We start from the raw sequence: 27,710 nt of genomic DNA, 5'->3' as shown, positions 1-27,710 counted from the left end.
AAAAAACTGTAAAAGCCCACTGTACTCTTGCAGCTAAGCACCGTAGATATAAAGCTAAATAAACGACTAGCTGGTGAACATAGTGGAGAATCTAGCAGCTAACAAGCCAGATCATTTTCTCAGGAGTTAGTACAGTAGAGGCCAAAACATAGCGAGATATTGGACTATATTGGACACTCGCCATGTCACCTGAGTCACAACTTCAAATGAATGTTAATGTTGCTCCGTATCTGCTGGATGTGTAAATAACTGCTGACCAGTTAGCCATATTAACTTAAAAGGTGATAATATGTCGGTATGATCCCAAAAATGTATAGAAAGAAATGTATCTGAGGACAAGGATAGATAATGGAGAACCAGTTATAATGACATATAATGTGCACATTGTCATGCTGAAAACACATTATGGGAGCTGTAGTTTTTAATGATAATCGTTTTTTTTAAGTTTGTTAAAATCACAATTGGTTCAAATCAGAATCAGAAAAGGGTTTATTGCCTTAATAAGTACACGTACATGGAATTTGCCTTGGTGAGTGGTGCAAACATAAACAAACATATTAATCATTAATATGAAATAAATAAAGAAGACAAATATATACATACAAAATAAATGTTGCTGAAGAAAAGAACAAAGAGGCTGAATGGGTTGGATGAATTTTTATTGCAGTAGCTGTAGTAGATACCCATGTAACTTGTTAATCACAGGATCATGTTTCACCTTTTCAGAAAGATGGAAAAAAGAAGAGATTGCATTGAGTTATTTGAACTGACATCGGGACAATGGCGCTGTATATCCTCGGCTCTTTGTCATTAGACATGATGCTAGTTTTACAAAAACAGGGCATACTCCTTTGTTCCCGCTGTCCCCCATCTCCTCCAACCCGTTTGCCCCAGATTACCTTTCTGCCCGTTCTCCTCATTGTTTCCACCTTCCTCCACCTCTGTCCTCGCTATCCTCATACACCAGCAGCAAAATATGCAAAGACTAACTTCATCTGATCCATTTTATCTCCTTTCCACTCTTCCTATCTCCTCAGCTTCCACCTCTCTTCCTTGTAAGTCAGTATCTCTGAACCTAAAATGTGTCATGGGCTTGTTTCAGGTGGAACCTCCCACAACAGTGCTAAATTTTTATTTTTATTAACACAATAATTCCCCAGTTGAGACAAAAAACTTTAAGGGGCCCTCGTGTGAATTCAGAGTGAATGAGAGAATACTTCAGTGCTGGAAGGTGAAGGCTGTTGAGAAAAGTAAAAGAAGGTTTCAAAATGTGTTCCTCTTAATGTGTTTAAGAGTGTGTGTGTGTGTGTGTGTGTGTGTGTGTGTGTGTGTGTGTGTGTGTGTGTGTGTGTGTGTGTGTGTGGAAAAGCATGTGAAATTAGCAGTAGAGAGACAGTGTGTTGTTGCATGTATATGGTGTAATTGTCTGTGACCCTGGCAGTTTTCTTTTTCTTTTCGTGGTTGGACTGTTTGGTCTTCCCATAGTTCATCTGGCCTCAGAGGCATCCAGCATCCAGCTTCAAGGTCTTGTGTGTGTGTGTGTGGTACAGGAGAAGAGAAAGGGAGCAATGGAGGTTAGAGGTGGATTTGATAGCGCAGGACACTCAAACCCCTCTCCACCTCCATACCCCCTCCGTTCAGGCCTTGATAAGTGGAGCCGGAGTCTGTGGGGGTTAGGGATTCCTGTCTGGCACAAACACACACACACACACACACACACACATAGAAACACACACAGGCCCCGGGATCCGCCCGCTCTACATTCCTGTGTCCGACTAAGGAAGCAGCCTAGCCGTCTTCCCCTCCACTCCCAAATTATCCCCTTCTCCTAAAGTCACTGCATACTTATCACACGCCTCTCTACCTCTCTCTTCCACTCTGACTCATACATACCTCTTCTATCTACTATGTTTTCGTCCTCTCTATCCTTCCACTGAGACCGCTGCAGACAGCACGTCTAATCATCTGGTAGAGAGTCCTAAAATGTGTCATTAGAGCAAGTGAAAAAGATCTGCCAGTGCAGTGGCAACCGTTAATATCACCTCATTGCACTGCAAATACTTGTTTAAAACATGTAGCATTTTCATGATGGTGGAGGTCTTTCACTCACTACTAGAAAAACACTAGAAACTGCAAAGGAAACACTGGAATTAGTTGTATTGACAGAAAAACATAATTCCAGATATTTATGCTACTCATCTGTCCCTGTGTTTGTTTTTTTTGGTCTGTCATTGTTCACTTTTTAAAATGTTTGGCTCATTGCTTGAACACTTACATGTCTCTTAATGTTTCACCTTTACCCCATCTCTCCCTTTCACCCTTTTATCATTCCCTGTTTTCTCTACCTCCCCTTTGCTATATGACTCTGTTTTATATCTTTTACCCCTTTCTCTCATTCCCTCCCTCCCTCCCTCCCTTCCACCCTCATTCTATTCTTCCCTCCCTTTCAGGGGTGTGTAACAGGGGTCAGGAAGGGGTCATGCGGTCCTGCGCTGCCCTTCTCTCTAATGGCTCCTTAATGAGAGAGCTAGAGAGGGAGAGAGAAGCAGGGAGAGGAGCAGTTTTGAGAAGCGGGGTGATATATCAGTAGTTCTGCTTAGGGCACTGACTTTCGGTGCGTGTGCGTGTCTATTTGAAGCTGTGTGTACTATATGTGTGTGTGCACACGCCTGTGCTGTTCAACCGACCTCTTGCTCCATTTCGAGCTCTTTCTGAGCTCTATGTTCCTCTTCGGGGAAAAAAGGAAATGACACGTTTGTAGCCTTGAATAAGCGCCGGGGCTTGTCACACGCAGTGTCCACTGCTGGCTCGGTGGAGGAGGGATGAAGGGGGTGGGGATGTGACTCGCTCTTTAATTTGCACTGCTTCTGCTGATTTGATCATAAGCAATTAATCTCAATGGCTCAGCTTGGCTGCAGTGGGGGAAAAGAAGATGAATACAGTCCTCTATATGCATACGTCCCTCACTCTACAATTCTTACCTCTTATACTCAAATCGTAGTCATCGGGGGAGCATGATATGGGAACTTTTCTCTTTTGCCACGTGATTTTCCCCCTTGCAGAACGGTGGGGTCTCCCTAGCAAATTTTGGTTTTCCAGACAAATATCGCTCCAAAATCTCCATCCTTTTAATAAAAAAAAGTTCAGTGAGTTTGCAAAGGTTTTAATGTGTCCTGCAGTCATGACACGTATCAATCACTTATAGGGATTTGTAATGTTTTAAATCAAGTGGGAACATGAAAATAAAACTCATAAAATCAAACTCGGATTTAGATATTCTGTACACAGACAGACAGGTCCATGTTGCCAGCAGTCTGATTATGGATTTAGAACTGTGTCAAACAAGTCCGTCCTCTATTTCGGTGGCATCTTCACAGACTAGACTGCTGAGAGGCTCGTGGAGAGGTGTGAGGTTCAAGGTCCAGATCTGTCCTGCCTTGGTCTCAAAATCCGTCCAACTTTTATCAGCTCAAGAGTGACACAGATCTCCACTGATCCACTAATGCTAAGCTCGCTGCTTGCACAGGTTTGCCCCTCTCATCCACGTCTCATCTGTCTTACTTCCTTCCTCTGTTTAACCCTTTGCTCTGTTCCCTGATTTTGACCTCTGCATCTGTGCAAGACAAACACTTCAACTCCTTCCTTCACTCTCCCTTTCTGTCCAGCCTCTTTGCCAGTTTTCCATCTCCCTCGCCCTTGCTTTCCCTCTCCATGGCACTGTACGTCTCCCATGCTGAGGCCAGAGCTCTCTCCATTGTTGGAGGCAGGTTGCCAAGGATACAAGCACAGAGAGGCACAGTCTTAATGTTATAAGATGGGAGAGATGAACATGGAGAGGGACAATGGCTCTTATGCTCTCTGATCACTGGGCAGCCCGACCACACACTAATGCTCTACAGGGAATGCATAGCACCCCGGCACCCCGCTCTGTAGAGTGGAAGGAGAGCAATGACATTGACTGTTTGTGGAGGAACCCGTTGTCCTGGTCATCTGCTCGCCTGCTGTGTCTGGAGTGTATGATTGCAGCGTATGTCTTCACGTGTTGTGTTTTTTGTGCATTTGTCAGGTAGTCACTTGATGGGGACTCTTGAGCGACTTGATTGTACTGTTTTTTATGTTTTGCATTAGTTTGATGGCACACAGTATAGTGTCAGACAGCAAACAAGGGGAGAGAGAGGCAAATATAATATGCAACATCGGTCTCCAGCTGGAATCAAAATAGAAACATTGCGCTTATGTAGTATAAGCTTTAACCGTTTATTTCAGGACACCATCGACTGGCAAAGAAAATAAGGATTTAAAAAGCAAAAATGATGATGAAGTGTTAAAGTCTCTGATATATTCCAAAACAGAGACCACCACAGACAGCAAATACACACAGTGGTATGTACATCCTACATTGGCTTTCTGTGTACTAAGACACGTTCAACACGTACGGTCGGTGCGCTTGAAGGTGCACGCAGTCCGTGTGTGGTCATAACGTTTTTTGCAGACATTTCCTATTATTAGTTATGCATTCCTCTCCAGAATATCCGACCGGAAACATGTTGATGTTGCCAACTTTGTTTGGTTGTGTCGCGGACAACAGTTGTTAAACCCGTCTTAAAATTAATTACCAGGCAGCAGTAAAGAAGTAATTACAGCTAGTTAGTTGCTTCAAGCTTCTTAGCTGGTCAGTGTGAGTCGGAGAGTGTGTTAACTCACACACCAATAATAACCCACAGGCTCTGTACAGCATCCCCACCCAGAGGCTTTTGTCGTTTTCTTCCTCTCCTTTCCATTATCCCTCCTCTCAACCTCTCTCTCCCACTTCACCCTTCAAATATGACCCTGGACCAGGCTGGACAGGGCATTTGGGCTTGTGCCCGCTCACCAGTTCCTCCCCTGTGCATAAACCAAATTCTCTCTCTCTCTCTCTCTCTCTCTCTCTCTCTCTCTCTCTCTCTCTCTCTCTCCCTCTCAATCGCTCCATCTCTCTCTCTTTGCTTTTAGCACAAAGCTCTGCGTGTCTGCCTTCCTTCCCCACCCAGCATTCTTTCCCCATGTAGACTTCTCCCCCGCTCTCTCTCTGTCGACTTCCCTCCTACCCGCCAACTCTCTCAGCCTCACCCTACCTTTCATTAGCCCACTCTTTATCTCACACACTCACTTGGCTCGCTCTCTCCCCCTCCACTCTCCTATCTCGCCAGCTTTTACACTCCCTGTACTCTTTCTCTCTTTCTCTCTCATTCTTCCCCCTAAGTTGCTTCGGCTTTTGTTTCTGATACATCTTCATTTATTTCTCTCTTTCCCTGCTGACCCTATTATTTTTATATTCTCTCTCCCTCTGCCATCTCTCTCTCTCTCTCTCTCTCTCTCTCTCTCTCTGCCTCCCTCCCACTCCTCTCAGTCCCTCTAAGCTGCATTAACTCCCCAGATTACCTTGAGCCCTGCAATCCTCCATCCCCCACGCACTCACTCGCTCCCTCTTTCCCTCCCTTCCTTCACTCATTCACTTGCTCACTTAGACTACGTCTATACCAAGGCGGCTAATTTTAAAAACGTAATTTACGTTTGAAAAGAGATCTCCATTCACACTGACACACTTAAAATAGGAAACTTGATCAGTCTGTCCTTTTTGGACAGTTTCCTAACTTAATCTGGTAAACACTGAGACGGACACAGCGGACTGTCACCTCCTGCTCTCTGTGATCTTCATTCTGTGTTTTAATACCGCATAACTTTATTATGTTTCTGTTTTCAGACAACTGAAGGAGCATAAAATAGCAATTTGATCGCCGGTCATCAAAGCTAACCAGGTGAACTTAACCCTGCTGTGCTGAAATGTGTATAGTGTGATACTGACAAAATAAGTGATCACAGAGAGGATTAGAGGCAGCAGAATAAAAGTCCACTTTTAATTAACGTCCTCTAAATAAACTGTTCTACAAAAGAGAGGTGGTTTGTAGACAGTTATGAGACGTCAAGAGTCAATAGTACAAACACATATTTTCAATAAACTGTGTAAACTTATTTTCACAAAAGCAACCGATCAAATCACTCTTGCCAGATGACAGCAAGTTCGCTAATTCAGAGAGCTTTTCAATCCCCTTCAGTAACTCTATTGATTGAAATCCTAAAACGAAAATGCCAGGTCGGAGTAAACGGCCCAGCACAGAGTAGATAGAAAAAATCTTGGAGAGCCATTGTGACTGACCAGCCCGGCGAGCTTGCTCACCAGCTACAGACTATGGCCACTTTCTTGTGTGAGCAGGTCTTCAAAAGATATATCCACCAGGCAGCAGTTGACGGCCAAATCAGCCCTGGCCAACACCGTGATAGCTTCCTTGAGGACTTCCAATTTTGCAAAATGTAAACATAACAAAACATGGCGACAGAAGAAAGTGACAGCAGCAATAAGGCTTCACTTCCTGATATAATGCCTCCTACTGCTCATGGGATGATAGTATCTTTCGGATATGCAGCTTTAATTTCTGAGCATGCACACGACCACTGCTATGAGACCACTTTTAAGCTTCGTTTTTGGGTGTCGAAAACGCCGGTGTAGCGTGGACAGTAGGTCAAAAAACATGCATTTTCAAAATTTAGCTGGCCTACTGTAGACGCACTCTCAAACACTTACTGGCTTACCCCCACCGTCACTAACCACCCTCCCTCCCACAGCCTCTGTAACCTCCCCCTCACCTCTCCTCACTCCCCCTTCACTCACCCACCCACCCACACTCCATCACCCCACCATCCACCTCTCACCCCCACCACTCTTGCAATCGCTGTGCTCCTCTTTTCTCTTCTCCTCCCCTCCACCCACACTCTCTCTTTTACTCTGAGCCCCCAGCAGTACCACCATCACCACCAGCACCATCATCTCTCTCTCTCTCTTCCCTGTCTTTTACCACTCTCTTCCCTCTTTCCCTCCCTCCTCTAAAGCCTTCAGGCTCTGCTTGATTTATGCTTGCCCACCCTATCCACACACACACCCCCACCACCCACCCAACCTTCCCTATCTTTCCTGGAGGTTGTGGCCCGGCTAGTCCCTAAAAACAACAGAGAGAGAGGAAGAGAGAGAGAATAACAACCTCTATTACTTTCCATCCTCCCTCCTTTTTAACCCAGCATTTTTTTCATTCCCCTCTCCCACACTGCTTTTTAAATTGCCTCTGAATTCTTGAGCTGTTTTAGTGCCTCACTCCCCCTTCTCTGCAGAAATTACTTTTTTACCCTCTCAAACTCTGGCATGCTGAGGAAGCAAGTTCCACCTTCCCTCCCTCTCTTTGTCCACTCGAGGACAAACACGCACTAATCGCATGTCCAGCGTATGGAGCTGTTTGTGGAAAATAACGACTTGCGTTTTCTCGTTTGGAAGCATGTCGTTGTAATGTCAAATAGACAATATGGCGAGCAGCAAAGTCTTGTGACAACTCTGCTTTTGTAGTGCCTTGTCCTTTTCAACCTCAGGCTGGCCGAGCCATTAACCAGACTGACTTGGGGCAAAGCTTCTTTCTGTGTCTTTTTATGTCACACACACACCTACATATAAACACAAAGATACACAGTGAGAGAGTCTTTTTCTTTTGTTTGCACTCCCATACTCAAACATGCACACAAGCCCTACTTTCTTCTCTGACAGCTCTCTTGTGGTTGACAAGCCTCAGTAACTCATTGCTTAACCACCCTGGACTTTTTCTCTCCATTGTGTTTGGCTACTGTCTCTGTTGATTTGAAGGCGTTGTGTGTGTGTGTGTGTGTGTGTGTGTGTGTGTGTGTGTGTGTGTGTGTGTGTGTGTGTGTGTGTGTGTGCGTGCGTGTGCGTGATTGCAGGTGTTAAAGGAATGTGTCCATCAACAGCAAGGTTTTGTGTGCGTGTGTGCGCGCACGCACACGTAAGTAGCTGTTGTGTATCAATTTACATTTATTCATCCATTTATCTATCAAAATAAATATATATTTTTAGAAAATAGAAACTCCCTCACACAACCATGTTTGGCTTAATTTCGAGGGTAAGGAGGTATTTGTTGAGACACACACACATTGACACACTCCTTGAATACAATCAGAACAGAAGATCAGGGGTCAAACTGAGTCAGTTGATCCGTCTCTCCCTTTTCAGGCCTTCTCTTTCCTCCTCTTTATTGTGTTAAATCGTGCTCTCTAATAATAGAACTCCTCATGTGAAACACACACACACACACACTTAACTCAGATATACAGTGCAGCCTCAACCACAGCACCATAAAACTGTATCTTCTATCCATTAGCTGTAACTCTCTCAATGGATGATTAATTCAGTATTCCTCACAACACATTTGAAGGATAGTTCAACAAACATCTTTTATTCCAAGGCAAGTCTTATTCCGCTTTTGCTTTTTCCCACTCAAGCCCCCACATAGCTTGCAGCTTCGCTCACACGTGTGCGCACACACACACACACACACACACACACACACACACACACACACACACACACACAAACACACACATGAACAAAGAGAACCACCGTTTCCACATATTTGTCTCTCCTTTTAAAGGGTTTTTTATTTAGCATAAACGTTGAAGCCAAGGGTGCCCGGCTACCATGGCAACCAAATTAAACAGAGGATCTCTTCAGAAAGCAGAAATCTAAATTATTCGGACTCTTTTATGAAAGGGAAAATGAAAATTCCCTTCACTGTACAGAGACCGCTGCACTGTACAGGCAGAAGAAAGACGGGGGAAAAAAGATGAGGGAAAAGCTATTGTTTTTTGTATGTGACCATGTAGATCAAAGCCATATCCCATGCCATTGAAATTCATAGGTTGTCTCATGACAAGCAGTACGCTAACACTCAGCATATGTGCACAAAGGAATGATGTAACCACAGCGTCTCTAAAACTCCAGATAAACCTATTGCCACTGAAAGACACCACAATATGTGTGTCTACAAATCCTCGGAGAAACCTTACACACGTATGATGAAATCCATAAGCTGCATGCATGGGATTAGGTGCGACTGTTTCTGGTGTGGTAAATGATTTTATCTGTCGGAACAGGATGAGGTTTAAGTAAAACACCATCAACGTAGGGCCTGATAAAGCTTACATAAGTGAAGGAGGATTATGTAGTATATTCCGATTATTTGGTGCGGAAGCCTGTTTGTGGTCAGCTGAATACTAATTTCTACTATCTCACGCTTAGTCTCGGAAATGCGGATAGATCCTCAAAAAGCAGGATACTTTATGTTGCAAGGCAGAGTGCGTCAGCAGGACAGAGAGAGTTATGTGCAAAGCACAGATGTTAATTTCATATATTTTCAGAATTGTGACTGTAATGTACGAGGAAATCATGAAGAAATTGTTTTTCCATAACTGTCATTTAACCTGCAGTGTGTGACTGAAGCATTGTTACTGTATGACTGTGAGGAGGGCGGACATGTTCCATCTGTAGATGCACGTGTCCAGGGGATGCTGGGAAAAGTGTTCAGGGGTCATTCGCTCGTCCTATGAACAGATGAGTGGAGGGAGATGGGGTTCAGAGGTGACCCTCTCTCTCTCTCTCTCCCTCGCTTCCTCTCCTTCCATTTGTCTGCCTCTCCATTCTCCATTTATGTGTGTGTGTGTGTGTGTGTGTGTGTGTGTGTGTGTGTGTGTGTGTGTGTTTGTTGTTGGCCCACAGCAGATCTATGTTATTGATTGACTCTTGTGGCTGCTGGGCTGCCCACTGAAGGAGGGGGCAGAGCTCTAATGAATTCCTGCACCTCATGCCCCTTGCGCCAACCCCTACACCCCCTCCTTAATTAACTTTGCGTGTGTGTGTGTATGCGCGGGTTGGGGCGGGGGTGTGTGTGGATGCGTGTGTGTGTGTTTTGTGTGTATCTTCTGTGCTTCCTCCACAGCTCGACACCCCCGCTTTTACACTCCCCTGCCTTTTTTTTTTTTTTCTTCCTCTCTCTTTCTCTATCTGTCCGTGCGTGCTCTTTTCTGTCTTCGTTCCTCCTACTTTATCTCCTCTTTTTATATCTCCCTCTGCGTCTGCAAGTAGTTTGATGGTCGCTGATTACTTTGTATGTATGTCACTCTTATCTGGCATGCCCCGTACACCCCCCATCCTCAATATCTCGTATCACTACACCTTTGAGATCTAAGCGTGTATGTGCAACCGTGCATACAGAACGTGCTGTATATCCATCCATCTGATCTGTCTGTTCTATCATTTATCTGTACTGAGCATGAAAAATGACTGACTAGTGTGTGTGTGTGTGTGTGTGTGTGTGTGTGTGTGTGTGTGTGTGTGTGTGTGTGTGTGTGTGTGTGAGTGGTCAACATTGACCCAGTAGGCCGTGTGTATACCCATAGGTATTCCAGACGTGGAAGCAAACTACTGTCTCTGTCACCTTGACTCCCCCTGCAGCAGATGAGCTGTGGGCTGCACAGGAAACACTTAGCACTACCTGACTGTAGTTAAAATGGACAATAGGGCTTTTCTGTTCTTTTGCTCCCATTTTATTTTTTTACCCTTTCTTTCTCCTTCACTTCTCCACTCGTTTCTGTTCTCCGAGCCCCCGCATCACCCCTGTCTTCACTTTGTTTATTTCCTATTAGCTTTAAGTGTGATTTCAGCTGTCACTGCATGGGCTTTGTGGAATGGTAGAACTAAATATTAGGATGTCACAAGGTTTCTGTCTAACAATCGCACAAAATTACGTTCACAACTTGCAAGTCTGTATTAGCACTCACAGGTCTTGTATGTGTTTGTTTTAGGTGTAGACAAGACTTTCTTTCAAAGTCTTTAAGCCTGTGATGTGCGTGATGTGTATTTTTGTCTAAGTTAGAGAAAGCAACCTGTCATCAGTTAATTGTCAATTAGGAGGCAATGAAAGCACGCTTGCGTGTCCGTATTTGCGTGTTTGTGTGTGTGTGTGTGTGTGTGTGTGTGTTGAGCGGAGCTGCCGTCAGCAGTGTGGTCTGACAGTCTTGTAGATCTACAGTGGAACCTCCAGCGACATGTCTACTGCTGACAGCTTCTCTACACACACTTTCAACGACACTGACGGCTAAAAACACACGCACAGACGTAACACACAGACATAACGCACACACATAACGCACACACATATACCACTTCTGTGTCTGCCTTTCTCTCTCTCACTGTCTCTTTATGATCTCCCTGTATTTTTGTTGACTGGTGATGATGAGGTAAGTTAGGGAGTCGAGGAGAGAGAGATGATTCAGAGCAGTGACGTGTTGGTAGTTGCAACCGAAAACACTGGGTGTAAATGATGACTCGGCTGAGAGCTTTGAAAGAATGGGTTTAATATGGTGTTTCTTTTTTTGTATTTTCACTTAAGCTCAGTCGGATGAAACCCTTACATTGAAAAAGTGACAATTGTTCAAGTAGAATGTTAGTTTTTTTTTTTTTTTATCCCCTTTGAAAGGATTTGACAAATCCAGGAGTGGCATGATTTTCAGCCTATGGAGAACCATGTAATCCCTCTAATTAAGTTAAAACATTGCTGTGCGAAATGTTTAGAGGCATTGTCCCTTGCCGCCTTGAATTTCCCTGTTTCAGTTTGCGCTGTTTTAAAAAACCATTGTAATGTCAATCAGTGATGGCTGCAGAAGGACAGAAGAGCCTCACCCATCTTCTGTTACTTCATCTCTCTTCAGGGGCAGACGTGACCGAACCCAACAGCTCAGACAGCCGCGGCGAACGCCTCGACTTCTTCCTCAAGCAGGAAGAGCCTCTTACCACAGAGCCCAGCTACATGGGTCCCAACGAATCAGAAGAGGCCGGGGGAGGAGGCGTGGGTGGAACAATCTCATCTGTAGCCAATCTGAAGGCGGCGCTGATGAGTAAGAACAGCCTGCTGTCTCTGCGGGCTGAGATGATGGGAGATGATAACCCTTTGCTGTTTGAGTACCTGCCCAAAGGAGCACACTCCCTGTCTTGTAAGTCACTATTTACTAACACTCTGCTCACACTGATTGTTACACACACACTTCCACACACCTCATTATAACTTACAAACAGAGGTGTCAAAAGTATTCACATTCATTACTCAAGTAGAAGTATAGATAGGGTTTGAAAAGACTTCTGTAGAAGTTGAAGTATCAACTCAAGCTTTTTACTCAAGTAAAATTGTAAAAGTACTGGTTTCAAAACTACTTAAAATATAAAAGTAAAAGTAATGTAAGGGAAAGAAAAAATGCCATTAAGGACAAAAGCTTAGCCCGCCCCACAGGGGCCTAGAGTGCACTACCCCACCTCCACAAAAAACATTTTTCTAAAGGCCATAATGACTATAATGTTATATTAAAATCATACCTGCAAACTCAGAAGGGCTGAAAAAGGTGACCTCTCTCTCTCTCTCTCTCTCTCTCTCTCTCTCTCTCTCTCTCTCTCTCTCTCTCTCTCTCTCTCTCTCTCTCTCTCTCTCGCTCTCTCTCGCTCTCTCTCTCTAAAAAAGAAGCACCTTGTTCAATTGTATTTGTCTGTTCAAAAAAATAAATACAAACCAATAGGGTGTTGGATTGGTATATGTTTATACTTCTCATCCAACCACAATCAAATTCACTCTATCCGGATGGCGGATGTTTTTATTTTTTTTGTCTGTGTTTTTTTGAACGATGACAAGCCGGAATGAAAACAAGCCGAACTGAAATAGGAGTAACGAGGCTATTTTTAAAATGTAAGGAGTAGTATAGATATATAAAATATAGATATCCAAAATTTCTACTTAAGTAAGGTAACGAAGTATTTGTACTTCGTTACTTGACACCTCTGCTTACAACTCGGGTATACAATACACAAAATGCAAGTATTTTCCCTCATCATTCACTGTCTTTGGATAACGCTGAACGTGTGTGTGCGTGTGTGTGTGTGTGTGTGTGTGTGTGTGTGTGTGTGTGTGTGTGTGTGTGTGTGTGTGTGTGTGGTGCCACTTGAGTGTGTAAAGAGTTTGTGTGGCAATGCCAGTGATGATTAGTCAGCTGTGACTCAGTGAGAGAACATTTTGCTGGGATCGCTCTCGCTTTTGTGAGAAATATTTGTTTGGTTTTATGTGACAGGTTCTCTGTGTGTATCAATGGGTCTATGGCTGTATTTCACAGTAGCAACATAACACAACAGAACTGCAGCAACTGTTCAGATATTACTTATTTACTATACTTCAGCAAAAAAACTATGACATTATTGGCTCTACTGAACTATGGCACAAACCTTTATATCCTGTTGAAAGCACCTTCAAAACAGAGTATTTTCATACAATTGTGTCCCTAAAAATAACCAGTATAACATAAACTGATGATAGAGAAATATTACGTCATGTGAGATCAAATAGATTACAAACCATAGGAATGTAAGCCTTTTTTTTTTTTTTTTAAGCATCAAATCTATTTTTTGTGTGGTTATGCATGAGTGTGCATCCTACATGTAAATATTTTTTATGTTCAGGTGTGACAAGCCTTCGAACAACTTTCCTTTGGTCTTTGAATATCTGAATACCTCACCACATAAGTAGCAAAATAATTTATATTTTATGATAAGTTATATCAGCCAAAATGTCTTACTTAAATGTATAATGTATAATCACCTGAAACTAGAAATTGTGTTTATAGCTTAGAATGAGCCCTTCATATTTACAGAGCGTTGCAGGCATTTAAATGAGCAGTGTGTAGGATTTAGGAGGAGCTATTGGCAGAAATGTAATATAATATTCATAATTATGTTTTCATTAGAGTATATTCAGCTGAAACTAAGAATCATGTTTTCATTAGCTTAGAACAAGCCCTTCATATCTATAGGGAGCGAGTCTTCTTCCATGGAGTCAGCCATGTTGCACTGCCATGTTTCAACAGTAGCAATGCAAACACTGATGGACACAGTGAACATAAGTTAGTCTATCTGCCGCTGTCAATCTCAGAGACACACTTCTTCAAATGTTATTAGCAAGCATGTAAGGAGCCTAGCTAAGGATAGCTATAGTTTAAATTTAGAATACAGCTGGGTGGGCAAGGTTAACACGCTGTAGCTGCTCGTGCAAGTGGATTCATTGTTTAATTCTGACACTAAATGTTCACTAGGGGTGTGCAACAAAATCGATTCACATTCGTCTCGCGATTCATGCTCTACTGATTCAAAATCAATTCATAGAATTCCAAAAATCAATTAATATATTTATTTATTTTTGTTTTGTAATGGCATGTATACTACTGCCCTGAAATGAGTTTAGCTCGCCATTCTCATAGACGGTGCTGCGTCAAATTCACACTGACGCCTGGACACTCTTGTCCTAATCAAAAGAAGAACGAGTGCAGTAGAAGTAGTTAAGTTGGCGCAAACAATGGCAAACCTCACAGATAGAATTATTCAACCTGCTCCATCCTCATTGAAGGCAAGAGTTTGGGCACATTTCGGCTTTTATAACCTTGATGGGAAGACGGAACTTGATAGGAATCATGCTATATGCAGGCTTTGCAAAGCGAAAGTTAAGTATTTTAGAAACACCACAAACTTGAGAACTCGCATGGTACGCCATCACCCAGAGATTAACATTAGAGACGTGGACGAACAACAAACCTAAAGTACCTAACATGCCAGTCAACCAACGCACCATCTTTCAATGCTCTAAACTCCCACCGAACTCTGAACGAAAAGCTCTTTTTATTTAACAGTTTTATTTTAGACTTGAATTAAATGAATTTGAAAGCTGGCCAAAGCTTGGCACAACTAGTTTTTAGTTGCAAAAGGTTTTATTTTTGTATGTAGACATATTACATAATATCAAACTACATTTAATTTGTTTTTTCTTTTCTTTTAAATTGTATATCTACTGCAATCACATGGGAAAAGTAACTACATTTACATACTGTGAATCGTTTTTTTTAATCAAGAATCGTTTTTGAATGGAAAATCAATTTTGAATCGAATTGTGTAATTTTCTGAGTCGTGCACCCCTAATGTTCACTACCTCAATCCAGATGACGCTAAATGTGTACTCCCTCAATCCAGATGAATATTGGAAAGTATTTTCAAAGACTCAAAAGGGTTGGCTGAGGAGGCGCAAAGACAATACCAGAGGTAGTATGACAAAGAGTACCTAGAAACTTAAAAAAAAAACACACGTGGGAGAGCCGACCAGTGTCATTAGCTATCCAATTATTATTATTTTTAAATATTTATTTATTTGTCACAAAATACTTGGCAATTAAAATATTTGCAGTGGAGCACCTTATAGTAATTAAGGATATTCATTTTTATCTTATAGTAATTATTATTCTAACCACATCAATATTAGATAAATAAACATCCTTATTTGTGCTTAATTTGTTAATGTTAACAAGAGATTTTTTTCCTTTGTTCAGTTAGTTTTTTGGCCTCCAGTGAGGGTGTTAAACAGCGTCTACATGTGTGTATCTCTGTGTGTGCCAGTGTGAGCGTATATTTGTTTGAGTCCGTGTCTGCGTGGGCACATTTGTATGTGTGTGTGCAACTTGTGTGTTTGTGTCTCTTTGCTTTTACTGGCTAGTAATTGGATCTTTTGTCCAGAGTTTTGCCAGTCTTTGTGAGCGGAAGAAAAGCAAAGGAAGGGTACAACTCTGAGCCAAGTCATGCCTTTTGAGTTGAGCCCCACTCACCTACAAGACTGAATAGACCAAAACACACATTTGCAGTTGCACATACGCGCTCGTACACACACGTCACATCACATCACCCCTTTTGTGTAAGTGTTAAGTGTGTGGGATTGAGATGTTTCTGTTGGCTTAAAGAGAAGAATTAGATGCTGTCACAGCACAGATAGACAGCCTTACAAGCTCCAGAGAAAAGAAGAAGAGGCTTTTTGATACACACTCACACTTTATAGCTACACTCAGCCTTTACTATATGAACAGGAGATTTGGAGAATTCAAAGAATGTTAATCAATAGCTCCCTGCATGGAAAGAAAAAAACATGTTAAATGAGTCTTATAACTGTACTTCACTTGTCACCAAAGAAACCTCAGGGAGGTTTTTGGTAAGCCAAACCCTATTTTGAATTCACTACACAATAGGGGTTGGGGAAATGGGCTTGTCGAGATGGCCACCAACCTCCCCTCCCTCCTCGGGTCTTACCCTGTGTCTAAATGAGGACAGAAAATAAACAAACACTGTACCTCAGATTACTGGGCGGAGGATAAGTCTGCCTGGTTTGACAGATCGCTACTCCCTGCCTCCCTCCCTCCATTCAGCCCTCTTTCCCCCTCCTCCCGTTCTCCTCCTTGCTTCTCCTTCACCCCTGCTTAACATCCTTCCTGTCCTTTTTTTTTCCTCCTGTACTCCCCCTCACACCATCCCTCCCTCCTTCCCTCCATCCATTTCTCCTTCACCCCTCCTTAACACTCATCCCTCACACTCTCCCTCACTCCCTCCCCTTCTGCCGGCTCCTGCAGTTCCTCCTTATTTGTCTCACTCCTATATCTTTCCCCCTCTTTTTCTTCCTCTGTGGAGCATCAAAGTATGTTGGTTTAAAATCCTGGGAAAGTATTGATCTAGGCAGAGAGGAGGTAGAGCAAGGTCACCTGGCCCAATTGAAGAGAGACCAGTGAATATCAGCAAAAGGCCTTGACACAGAGTTTCTGTCTCCCCCCTACATTCCTCTTCCTCTCTCTCTTCTCTATATAATTGGTTGTTTAATAAAACATACTTCTCCTAAAGATTCATACATCCAAAATCAAATCCAGAATCAGTGTCCTACAGTTTAACCACTGAAAACTTCTACCTCTTTACATTTAGCAATTTAAACCATCACCTTGTTGACAGCGCCTGAGATTCAAATGCACAGCTCCTTTCTTTGCCATCCTTTGCATGGGCCACACGGACTACATCCTCCTAGCATGTGGAATGCCAATACAGTGGGGCCAGTCTGTATGTCAATCAGCCTCCTGATTCCAATTAAGATCATTGGGATTTGGCCCCGGTACCCCTGTTGTGCATCAGACAATCAATGCCAGACAATGGATTTTGCCAGACCATCCCTGCACACCTGTCCTCACTGCCACCGCGTACCAGCTGTAAAGAACATCCAATTAACTATAGGGATCATACTGACATTATTGAACTTTTCTTTCCACTGCCTGCTCTCATCACTTCACATCTACTTTTGAAAATGTACTCACCTTGTACAGTAGCTCCTAGTGGCTTCATAGCCTCTCTGGAGGTTTTTATGATTTGTATTTATGATTGTGACACAAATGGTGCAAAATGGGGATCCTATATAGCAACACCATACCCTCTGCATCCCTTTTTAAACACAAGAGGAAAGGAAGCATAGTAAGGCTCAATGTAAAGGTAGATATCAATGCAGGAGTAACAACTTTCAATCTGGTAGTGGTGATATTTCCCATTTAAGGTCACCTAATCCACTAAACCTTTTTGGAACTGCTGGCAATTTCCCAGAAATCATGAATGCAAATTCAGATTTGCTTTACTTCATCATTAGGACAATAAAAGGGAAAGAAAACTGTCCTGATGTTTTGATATTCCATGATAGTCCTTTCCTAAGAAGTGGCTGGTGCCAGAACACCATTTGTTAATGAGCTGCTCCCTCTCACCTGTAGCTCATCTCTTTACTCTCCGTCTCCCATTCTTCCTCCCTTTTAATGTTGTTCCTCCCGTCGCTGCCGGAGATGGGGAAGAGGAGATGGGGAGTTAAGCATTTCTGTGTGTTCTCAGTAAGTGGGAGTGGGGAGTGTCGGGTGCGGTAGTTTAACATTCCAGGAATCCGTCCACGTTCGAGCATCATGGTTGTGTGATTCTGTCCATTGTGCAGAGGAGGGCAATGAATGGCTAACCCACTGCATAACTCTGGAGACATTCCCCAAAACGCTGCCCACACTCGCATGTATTCGTATACGCACACACACAATCCAGAATGACCTGCAACACATTACACTTTGATTAATATGCACTATGAGAAAACGAGAGGCGCTCTCAGTACCAGCTAATGGTAATATTAATGTAGCAGAAAAAGCTTCAGTGTGAATAGTTATAGAGAGCTAAAGGCTCTTTAAGAGTCGAGATATGAAATTCTTCATCCAGTGTGCCTTAACTTGTTGCTGGTAAACATCTTACATGGTTGATATAGCCGTCCTTTACCCTGTGTGTACAAAAAGTCTTCACTTGAGCTGCAAGATGGCTTCTCTCCAAAACAATCTCCCTCCACGCTACAGAGGATCCTCAAGCCCTCTCCATATATGCATTTTACTCGCTCACACAGCACATGCACACTCACTCAATGAACACACACACGCTGCCATCCTCTGTGCACGCATGTGGGTGGAAGGAGAAGGAGAGCAGAGGAGCGAAAGTAACCGAGAGAGAAAGAGAGAAGAGAAGCCCTAACCCTTTCCCCTCGGCTGGTGGAAAGTGAAACTTCAGAGTTTTTCTTCCTCCCCCTCTCCATAGTGTTTGATAGTGTAGCACTGGCAGCCTCTGTGTGCCCCCCTGCCCACTCTCTCCCGTTGTGTTCTGGTGGCCAGCTGCTAGCAGAGTTGCAGTTGTACGTGAGTGGGTGGGTGAGACTCGTTTCCTGTGCTCCTCAGGGCTCCGCTCCAACAACTACTGCAGCACGCTCCGGCCAGGGGCCACGGGGGCCACTATTCATAACAAACAGGGGGCTGGCTCCTCTCCTCTTCCTCCTCTTCCACTTCTTCCTCTTCTTCCTCCTCATCTTCCACCAACACCACCGACACTACCGCCATCATCATCATCATCATCATCATCATCATCAGCATACTTCCCACCCACTCCGCCCACACCACTGCACCCCTCTGAGCCTCGGCCCCTGGAGGCCCCCGGTCTGCGGGCCGGGGCACCCCCGCTGCGCTCAGAAGGGTTGGACATGGAAGTGGAAGAGGCCGGCGGGGGCCCAGAGCCCTCCACCTTGCCTGAGGTAAGCACACAGAGCCTGGCTCAGCTCCAGGGCAAAGGCTGCTCTCTGGGTACCGCTTCTCCAGTCAGATAAAAGTTTGTGAGAGTGAGTGGAGATGAGCATCCAGGGGGCAGCTTCACCCTGTTTCTGCAAACACACTGAGGGGGGTTGAGGTGACAGAGAATAGAAAGGGACTTGACGTGAAGTGGTGGGGTTGTGGATCTTTATGAGGAGTGTGGGTTATTTTTTTACACAGCATTTTTTTACACAGCATCCCTCAACCCCTCTCTGTATCTCACTCTTTGTGTGGAATCTGGCATATTTCCTGCTACACGGTTTTATTTTGTTTGTCTTTCTTTTCTGTTTGCTTTCTTTGCTTTTTCTTCCTTTCAGATTTCCAATTCTTCAGTCTTATCTTATTTTTTCACATCTTTTCTTTCAATATAGCCAGACCCAAATTCACCTTTTAAGCCAAGAGTCTTTGGTCAGCATGAGCGGTAATGTAGTTTAGAGTGGTTACATTAGAGATGACACATGTTGTCACAATGGCAGCGTGTGCTTTGAGATGGCAGATAACAGGCAAGGTAGTGAGATGAGACTGAGTAGAATCAATACAAGTAGACAATGAGAGGTTTGCTCTCGCAGCCCAGGAAATTGTTTGTTCTGTTTGGTATGTGTGTGTGTGTGTGTGTGTGTGTGTGTGTGTGTGTGTGTGTGTGTGTGTGTGTGTGTGTGTGTGTGTGTGTGTGTGTGTGTGTGTGTGGGCGTGTGTGTGTGTGAGCATGGCAGTATGAGCATGTGTGGATGTGAGTTTTGTGCCAGTCTGTGTGTGTACGCTGTGTGCGCGGGTGAGCGTTTTAGGAGCAGCATTTGATTTCAGTGGACCTGCCTCCAAACAAGCCATCTGTTTGCCCAGTGCATGGTGTTCTGTTCTCAGAGAGGAGGAGGAGGAGGAGGAGGAGGAGGAGGAGGAGGAGGAGGAGGAGGAGGAGTGTAGGGGCTGAGGAAAAATGGGTTGGGGTGAAGGAATGGCAGGAGCATTGAGTAGATGGAGAAAGGATAGAGTTTCGATGGGATGTAGATGAGAGAAAAGACAAGGGGGAGGTGTTTTGGTGCACCTTGCTGTATCAGGCAGATAGTATTATTAATACTGTAGATCAACCTAACTGCTCATTCTGTGTCTCATAGGATGGCTGTTGCTTACAGGAACTGTCAGCTATTCATAAGACTTTTTCTGTTTGCTTGCTAATTTCTAACAATTCTTCTATGTCTTTAAGTCATTCTAATCTGTGTTTCTCTTGTCTTGTCTCTTCTTTTTTTACATTTCTGTTTTCATGTCTTTGTTTCTGTGTTTCTCACGTGTGAAAAAAAGTTTGTCTTCACAGCTTGTCTCACCTGCCTGCCTCCTGCATGCCCACACAACAATCCATACAGACCAAATACATGTGTGTGTGTGACATAACGGGATGTTTTGTGCTTACAGGAGGGTGTAAAAGACAAAGAAGACATGAAAGAGAACACCACAGGTATGGTTTAGGCTTTAAAATTGAAGCATGTCATGTTGATATAACTTAAGAGAGAGTTTGTACCTTTTATCTTTCTCTCTCACTTTTCCTCTCACTTTTCATCTCGCTATCTCAGCCTTGGAAGGTGACCAGTCTCCTGTCGAGAGGGATCAGATGGGCGATGAGAGCTGTGCTGGTGGCTTGACTGTGCCTGCGTCAGTGTCAGTGGTTGGCAGAGGAACTAAAGGGCTGATGGTGCTGGACGAAGAGGTTGGGTCAGGGAAAAGAGTCCTGCCAGAGCCCGGTGCCTGGCCCTCACAGGGGTTTGCCTGCTCCCTGTGCAAACGGCTGTTCAGCAGCCTGGAGCACCTCAGGGAACACGAGTACCGCCACACCCTGTCTCTGATGGCCTTGTCTCTGGACTGGCCGAGCATACACGGTCCGTACCACCAACCTACCCAGCCCCATCACCAGCCACAATCCCAGCCTGCCCACTTCGACCAGTCCCTTTATCGCCCTGCAGTGGAAGAGCTTGTGCCGGCGCGCTACCTCTGCTCCCAGTGCCCCGCCAGCTTCACCCTCAAATCCAACGCTGACCGACACGAAAAGACCATCCACTTTAAGAAGAAGCTGATGCAGTGTGTGTACTGTCTGAAAAACTTTAGAGACCGCACAGACCTGCACAGGCACCTGTCCTCTGTGCACTCCAAAGAGAGAGGGCACACCTGCCCTGCCTGTGCCAAGGCTTTTAGCACCCAGAAAAACCTGTCTACACATGTTAAAGTGTGCTGCCAGGTGGGGTCTGTGCCAGGAGATATGCTGGGAAGAGGCGCTGGGATGGAAATTTGTCAGGGTGGGGTTATAGATTCACTGTGGCGGCTTTCTCAAGAGATGAAAGTTGACAATCATGATCTCAGTATCAATTTGGAAAATTGATGCAGGCCGCATGCTTATGTACACATAATCATTCCTATCAGCTAGCAGTGTATCGTTCATGCCAAAATGCTCTGTGGCGTTATTGCACTGACAAGGGAAGAATTCCTTTTAAAGGTGCAATATGTAATATTGTATGTAATACTGGCAGCTAGCGGTTAAAATAGTTACTGTACTACCAATCCAAAATACTGGATAGTCGTCTCCCCCGCCCCCTCCTGCCCAAACTCGAAGTTCACGGGGGTTGCCAGGCTGAGACCGCAGCATTCACAACAATGTTGCTAGACGCTTTTCTCGCATAGCCAGACGTTACTCCACAGCACAGCGGAGTAGCTAACGGTAGATGCTGGCTATATTGACAGTCATAAAAGCCCGTGCTCACGCGGAGCTCTGTAACCAACTGACAGACACACTTTTTCGGGCTTAAAATTACAGTATGAACCGCTAAAAACACAACAACCTCACTGTCCTCTCCACACGCCAGTCAGGCACACTTCCTCGGCTTAGAATTACAATACGAAACGCTAAAAATACCACTACCTTGCCGTCGGAACACACTTCATTGGCTTAGAATTACGGCAACAATCGCTAAACACACTGCAAACTCACAGTCCTCTCTTTCCGATTTACAGCCCCCCTCCCGTGGTTTAAAATAACTCACCGTTGTCGGCTCCAGCCGCTGAAGAGGCTACACGCTGTAAACAGCCATGGGCTGCTTGCCTGGTCCTCCCGGTAACATTAACAGTTAGCAGGGTTAGCATGGCGGCGTTAGCCAGGACCAGTCGGGATCACTTTACTGGCTATGTCTCAATTGTTTTTGCGAGTAACCAACTCGGGTACTCTAGCTATATAATTCAATGTGAGTACACAAATGTTGAAATGACAAAAAATGCCCATCCTAGCTGTGATAAATTAGCCTGAAGCTAATGCTTACCTGTTCAGGAGAAAATAAGCCAACTCTGCGTCCTTTTGGGCTCTAAGCTGTCTCCATCTTTCAAATACATCTCCAATATTTACCGGGGGGTTGTTACGTCTCTGGTCACGCAATTGTTAGAAACATGCTGTTTTCTTTTTTTTAATGTCATGTAGAATCTATCTCCGTTGATCCTGTTCGTTTGTTTGCTGCTTTCATGGCTGTACTAACGTTACAGCTGTAGCGCGCTGGGTTTACGTTTTTACAGGTATATCTGGCAACCCGGCCTGCCTGTCAAACTGGGCCGTTGATAACAACACACAGATCAAAACATAAACATAAATTCCGTCACAGAATGTAAATTTCAAAAAGAAAAAATACTGACATTAGCATTGTTGTCAGAAAAGATAGTATTTCAGTTTAACATGTTTCCTTAATATCTGATGAGGCATTGGTGTCATTTTTGGATTTATTACAGTACAAATATTACATATTGGACCTTTAAATCAAGTATCTGTTGACATTTTTAAAAATACCTAGGGACTACTCTTTTTTTTATAACTTGTTAAATATTATGTTATTATTTTTTTACTATGAAGTGACAGCTTACATGTAAACAATGCACAGTTGCTATGCAAAGCCGATCGGTTTAAACAACAACTGACTGAAATTATAAGTAGAATAGATTTTTAAGTAACCTTTAGGTTTGTGAATAGTTTGAGTGTGCACTGATTGGAACCAATAACAGGTGAATAACTTTTCTGTTGTGGTGCTGAGTCGAGAGACGGGGGGGGGGGCGTCTTTCCGCCTCCCTGACCTAAACCACTTGTCTGGCTCTCTGTCGCCAGTCACCAGGCTGACTAAACTCTTCTCTCCTTTTTAGGCAGAGAGATCTTTATCTTTGTGTCCATCTCTGCATTATGGGCACACAGACACTCAGGCTTTACTGTGGCTCACAGCCCACACAACCACACCACCTGCAGGAACTTTGTAGAATTGCATGAGACTAGAATTAAAACCAAGATCAGATTGTTTCTATTGCCAGTGGTAGTGTTCCTCAAAATAACATAAAATGTAAAGGAACATTATTATTTATCTATTTTTTTAAACACTGTGGTTACTTTTCTTTAAACTGAAACTCAAAGCAAAACAAAGTCATTGTATCACCATCCCCACTGAACACGTAGCTTGTCATCTCATCACTCTGACATGATTACCTTCAGTCAGTGCTGTCAGATCAGTGCAGATGGAGGGGATGTGTCAAACCAGACAAAGCCAGCTAAACAATAGACCAGTAGCAGCTCTGATGGGGGTTGGGTGGTGTCATTTTCTCTCTTTCTTTCCCTCTCCTCTGTCCCAGATCTGTAAGTCTTCTTTTGGCTGGAGCTGGATAGTAATTGGTCCGGCCCTTCTTAACCCCTGACCTCTTCATCTGAAGAGGAAGTGGGGACCGAGGGGCAGATGACCCTTAAACCAGATGAGTTTAGTGATGTCACTGCTGCAGACAGATAACAGTGTGAGACAAATGGGGACAATTCAGGAGAGGAATAAGGGAGATGGTGAGTGTGTTGCAGAGCTGCGAAGATATTGTAATCAGCATGAGCACTGACTTCAAAATCATTGCTAATATAAATTCACACCCATTTCTGCCAAACATTCAGGCCTGCAACTATAAACCAAGATATTTTCCTGATGCAGCCCAGTTATGAAGGTGCATTGTGTGTACACCCATACTGTGAGTAGTACATACCCAAAGGGAAGACAGCCACCTGTGTTTCCCTCTAATATTCCACAGTCACTCCAACACATAGAACTGTAATTTCTATGTGTTCAGTAAAAGCAGAACTTGGGTCTATTGGGAATATGCCCCCTTACCTGTACACAGGGAACACCCAAATGCCAAATCCTTTCTCATACTAAAGTCCGTCTCTCAGGTAACACTTGGTTCTAGCCAGCAGCTGAAACAGACTGGCAGGCTCCGAGAAGTTAGCAACTAATCAGGAACTCTGCAGAGCCAGCCATTCAGGAGAAACGACAAATACTGTACGGCTGTTTGCAATTCTTGAGATGAGTGAATATGTGTTATTGTAAATGTTGAAAGATATTTCATTTTAGAATATATAATTTCCTCCTTAACCCCCCCCCATGCACTGTACAAAGATATGTATTTTTCAAAACGGAATTATATTCTGTTTGTAGTTTTTGTGCTGTAATTAAACTATGATGAAAATGTTTAATCCTCTTCGTAGTTTTTATCTGTGTGTCGTGCACATCATTCACACAATCACTAGTAATCCTTTCTTTTTTCTTTGCATTTTTAACTTGCCGTTCTAAAAAAAAAAAAAGTGAATAAGATGTTCAAATCTGTTGTGCAGTTGATGTGTACTTGTACATGTTTTGTGCTGTCGAGTGTTTAATCAGAGCAGAAGTCGATTTGCAGATGGAGGTAATTATATTGTATCGCTTTAAAGCTTATAAACCTGAACTGTGTGGTTGACCCCTCCTCTATGTACAGTAGTTGTGTTGTGCTTGTGTTCTCATAAATTCTGTCCTGATCTTTCATGGTCATACACTGTATGCCTTGACTGCAAAGTTTCTCTCTCTCTCACACACACACACACACACGCACGCACACACACACACACAATCCATTTACTTGGATGCCCTTCACCTGGCTTAACAACCATTTAAGTCAAGACCTTGAGATAATTGGTTTACCAGACCTTTACACAAGATTGGGACATGGTATTAACATTAGTTTTTATTTTTATTTCTTTGCTGAAGTCTCCCTTTGTGTGTGTGATTTTATTTCCCAACCCTCAACCTTCTTGTCATTGTCTGTGTTTGTCTTTCTGTCTGTGTTTTGCTGTCCATAGCAGAGACCCTCTAGAGCAACTAAGGCAGACTGAATGTTGTGTGTCGTGTTTATAGGATCTCTTTATTGCTTTAGTATGGAGGAAGAGCTGTTGCCAGGGCAACTGTAGCTTTGACTGGGATTGGGGTGGCCATGGGAATTGATGGTACATTTCTAGACCATGGCGCTAATTAAATATAATAACTGAAAAGTGATGTTTTTGGTTTATTCAAAAGAGCTTGATTCAAAACTAATCTTGTATGCCTTCTTTTTCTCCCTCCTTGTGTCCACACAGTGAATGACTTCACAGTGATCCGTAAAAAGTTCAAGTGCCCCTACTGCAGTTTCTCCGCTATGCACCAGTGCATCCTAAAGAGGCACATGCGCTCTCACACTGGCGAGAGGCCCTACCCCTGTGAAATCTGTGGCAAGAAGTTCACCAGAAGGGAGCACATGAAGAGGCACACACTGGTGAGGGCGATTACCAGTAGGGGGCAGTAAATCGCACCATATAGGCTACCAAAGTGTAAATACATAGTTTTTATGTTGAATTGTGTGTTTCTGTCCAACAGGTCCACAGCAAAGACAAGAAGTATGTGTGTAAAGTGTGCAGCCGGGTCTTCATGTCAGCAGCCAGCGTCGGAATCAAACACGGCTCGAGGCGTCACGGCGTCTGCGCCGACTGCTCTGGCCGGGGCATGGCCGCGCTGCTGGACCACCACGGGGAGGTGGGAGGAGACATCTCTCCGGAGGAGGAGCTGTATCCCGGCGACCGTTTCCACGATGACCAGGCGGAGTGCGACGGTGACGGAGAGGGGGAGGAGGAGATGATGGTCGAAGGGGACGGAGAGATGATGGGAGAAGGGGAGGATGAAAGAGGGAAGTGGAAGGACTCGGGGATGACCTCCGAGGCACACGGAGCACTGGACAATGAGAAGGAGGAGAGCGACTCCTCGGCACAGGAGGGGGAGCAACAGAACGGGAGCGAGAGGGACTTCACCTGGATCTCCTAGAATCTGTCAGACACCTATCAGCGGCTCGTCAACCAATCTCTAAAGATCTCTTGTGATCTCTCAGGCAGAATCCTCTGCTATCTTTACCCATTCGTCCCACCGTGGGCAGGCCTTCCTTTGAATGGAAATGCTGTAGGGTGATGCGCGACAATGATCTAGAACCATCATGAGTAACACACTCAAATGCACGCACACACACACACACACACACACACACACACACACACACACACACACACACACACACACTTACTTAGGCTATTCTCAACCTTGACTGCCATAGTAGAAGAGTGGTCAAGAGATGGCTCGAGTGCAAGGCTTTTTCTGCTTACCTCCTTTACTTCTGATGCAGTGTTTTTGTGTTTCTTTTTCTTGAGGGTTCAGGCCAGAGTCCAGTAGTTTTCTACTCTGTAACAACAGAAATCAACGAGGACGCTGCCAAGGACATGGCCAATGCTAGACTGCAACTTTGTATGTTTGCCATCACAATCATCATGGAAACCAAGGATCACTGACAGTGTAGGGAAAAAGCCAGGAGGGGTGGGGGGGACAGAGGGGGGGGTCTTGGTCCCACCTCGGCTGTAATGTTTCTTGGGAAAGTGTCTCTCTACGAGTGAAGGGAGAGTCTCAATCTATTGCAAAGCTACACGTGTCAGAGGAGCGGGCAGCTTGATGGCACACTGTCGTTGCAGAGTCCTACTGCCACAGACTTGCACTTTAATGACAACTGACTCCTATCAAAGCCCTGAACCCGTGGTTTACATTTTTGATCTGATCTTTATTTACCTAAACAACTCGGTGACCGCACCTACCTTTAAGGATATACTTTATGTCCTCTTGACTGTTATCACAGTATAGAAATCACTGAATCTTTGTGCAGATTGCTGTTTATATAGCCGATGCCTTTTCAGTGGGATCCTTAATCTTTTCTTTACTTAAGTTAACCACACAGTTTCTATCAATCCATTCCAACAAATACTGAAGAATTGACTAATGTACATATGGTTTTGTTTTTTATTTAAAAGGGGAATGTGTGTGAGACAGAGAGAGTGTATGTCAGAGTTTGTACACAACGTGGACACCTTGTGTCTGCTTCCCTGTTTGGAAAATCAACAATGGATCCACATGACCTACACGATTAACTCGTTCTGTCTCTCTCGCTGTCTCTGGTTCAGTTTCCCAAACAGTGAAGGTTGTGATGATAGGACCTGAGAGCCACGTCTCTCATAGCGAAAGAAGAGCTGCCTTTGTTTCAGAAACTGTTTTTTTCCTTTCTTCCCTTTTTCAGTCATGTAGTTCCAGTTTCTCAATACAGAATATGCAGCCTCTTTCCATGGTTTATCTTTCATTTGGTGATACATTTTCTCCAACTTTGTAAGGCTAAAAGAAGAGGATCAAAATTGTGCTTGAAATTTCCAAGTTTGATATTCGTAGAGAGTGTAATATTTTCTTTTTGTTTAAACGCTATTTATTGAAAATTTGTGGATTTCCTAATTTTTTGGAGAAGTCATTCCCTCCTCTCTCTCTCTCTCCTCTCTCTCTTTATCTCTCTCCTCTCTCTTTCTCTCTATTTTTGGGTGGAACACGATGGGTGTTTGTATGCAAGTATGT

At 43.9% G+C, this 27,710-nt stretch overlaps 1 protein-coding gene across 3 annotated transcripts in view; it reads left to right on the top strand.

Moving 5' to 3' along the window:
* zbtb46 (zinc finger and BTB domain containing 46) overlaps window positions 1–26,628 on the top strand; it is a 59,738-nt gene extending 33,110 nt beyond the window's left edge. For 2 of the 3 annotated variants that reach the window (XM_028583818.1, XM_028583817.1), the window contains exons 4-6: window positions 11,641–11,922; window positions 25,382–25,557; window positions 25,659–26,628. In XM_028583818.1, coding sequence (XP_028439619.1) covers window positions 11,641–11,922; window positions 25,382–25,557; window positions 25,659–26,099 — 899 coding nt within the window. In that variant the 3' untranslated portion in view covers window positions 26,100–26,628. Of the gene's footprint in view, window positions 1–11,640; window positions 11,923–18,552; window positions 18,903–20,364; window positions 20,408–20,522; window positions 21,583–25,381; window positions 25,558–25,658 lie in introns of those variants that run through there. The other variant, XM_028583819.1, reaches the window with a different exon arrangement.
* The last annotated feature ends 1,082 nt before the right edge of the window (window positions 26,629–27,710 follow it).

Source organism: Perca flavescens, chromosome 7 (assembly GCF_004354835.1).
Source record: "Perca flavescens isolate YP-PL-M2 chromosome 7, PFLA_1.0, whole genome shotgun sequence".
Classification (NCBI taxonomy): domain Eukaryota; kingdom Metazoa; phylum Chordata; class Actinopteri; order Perciformes; family Percidae; genus Perca; species Perca flavescens.
This window is presented reverse-complemented; position numbering and strand designations above follow the sequence as displayed.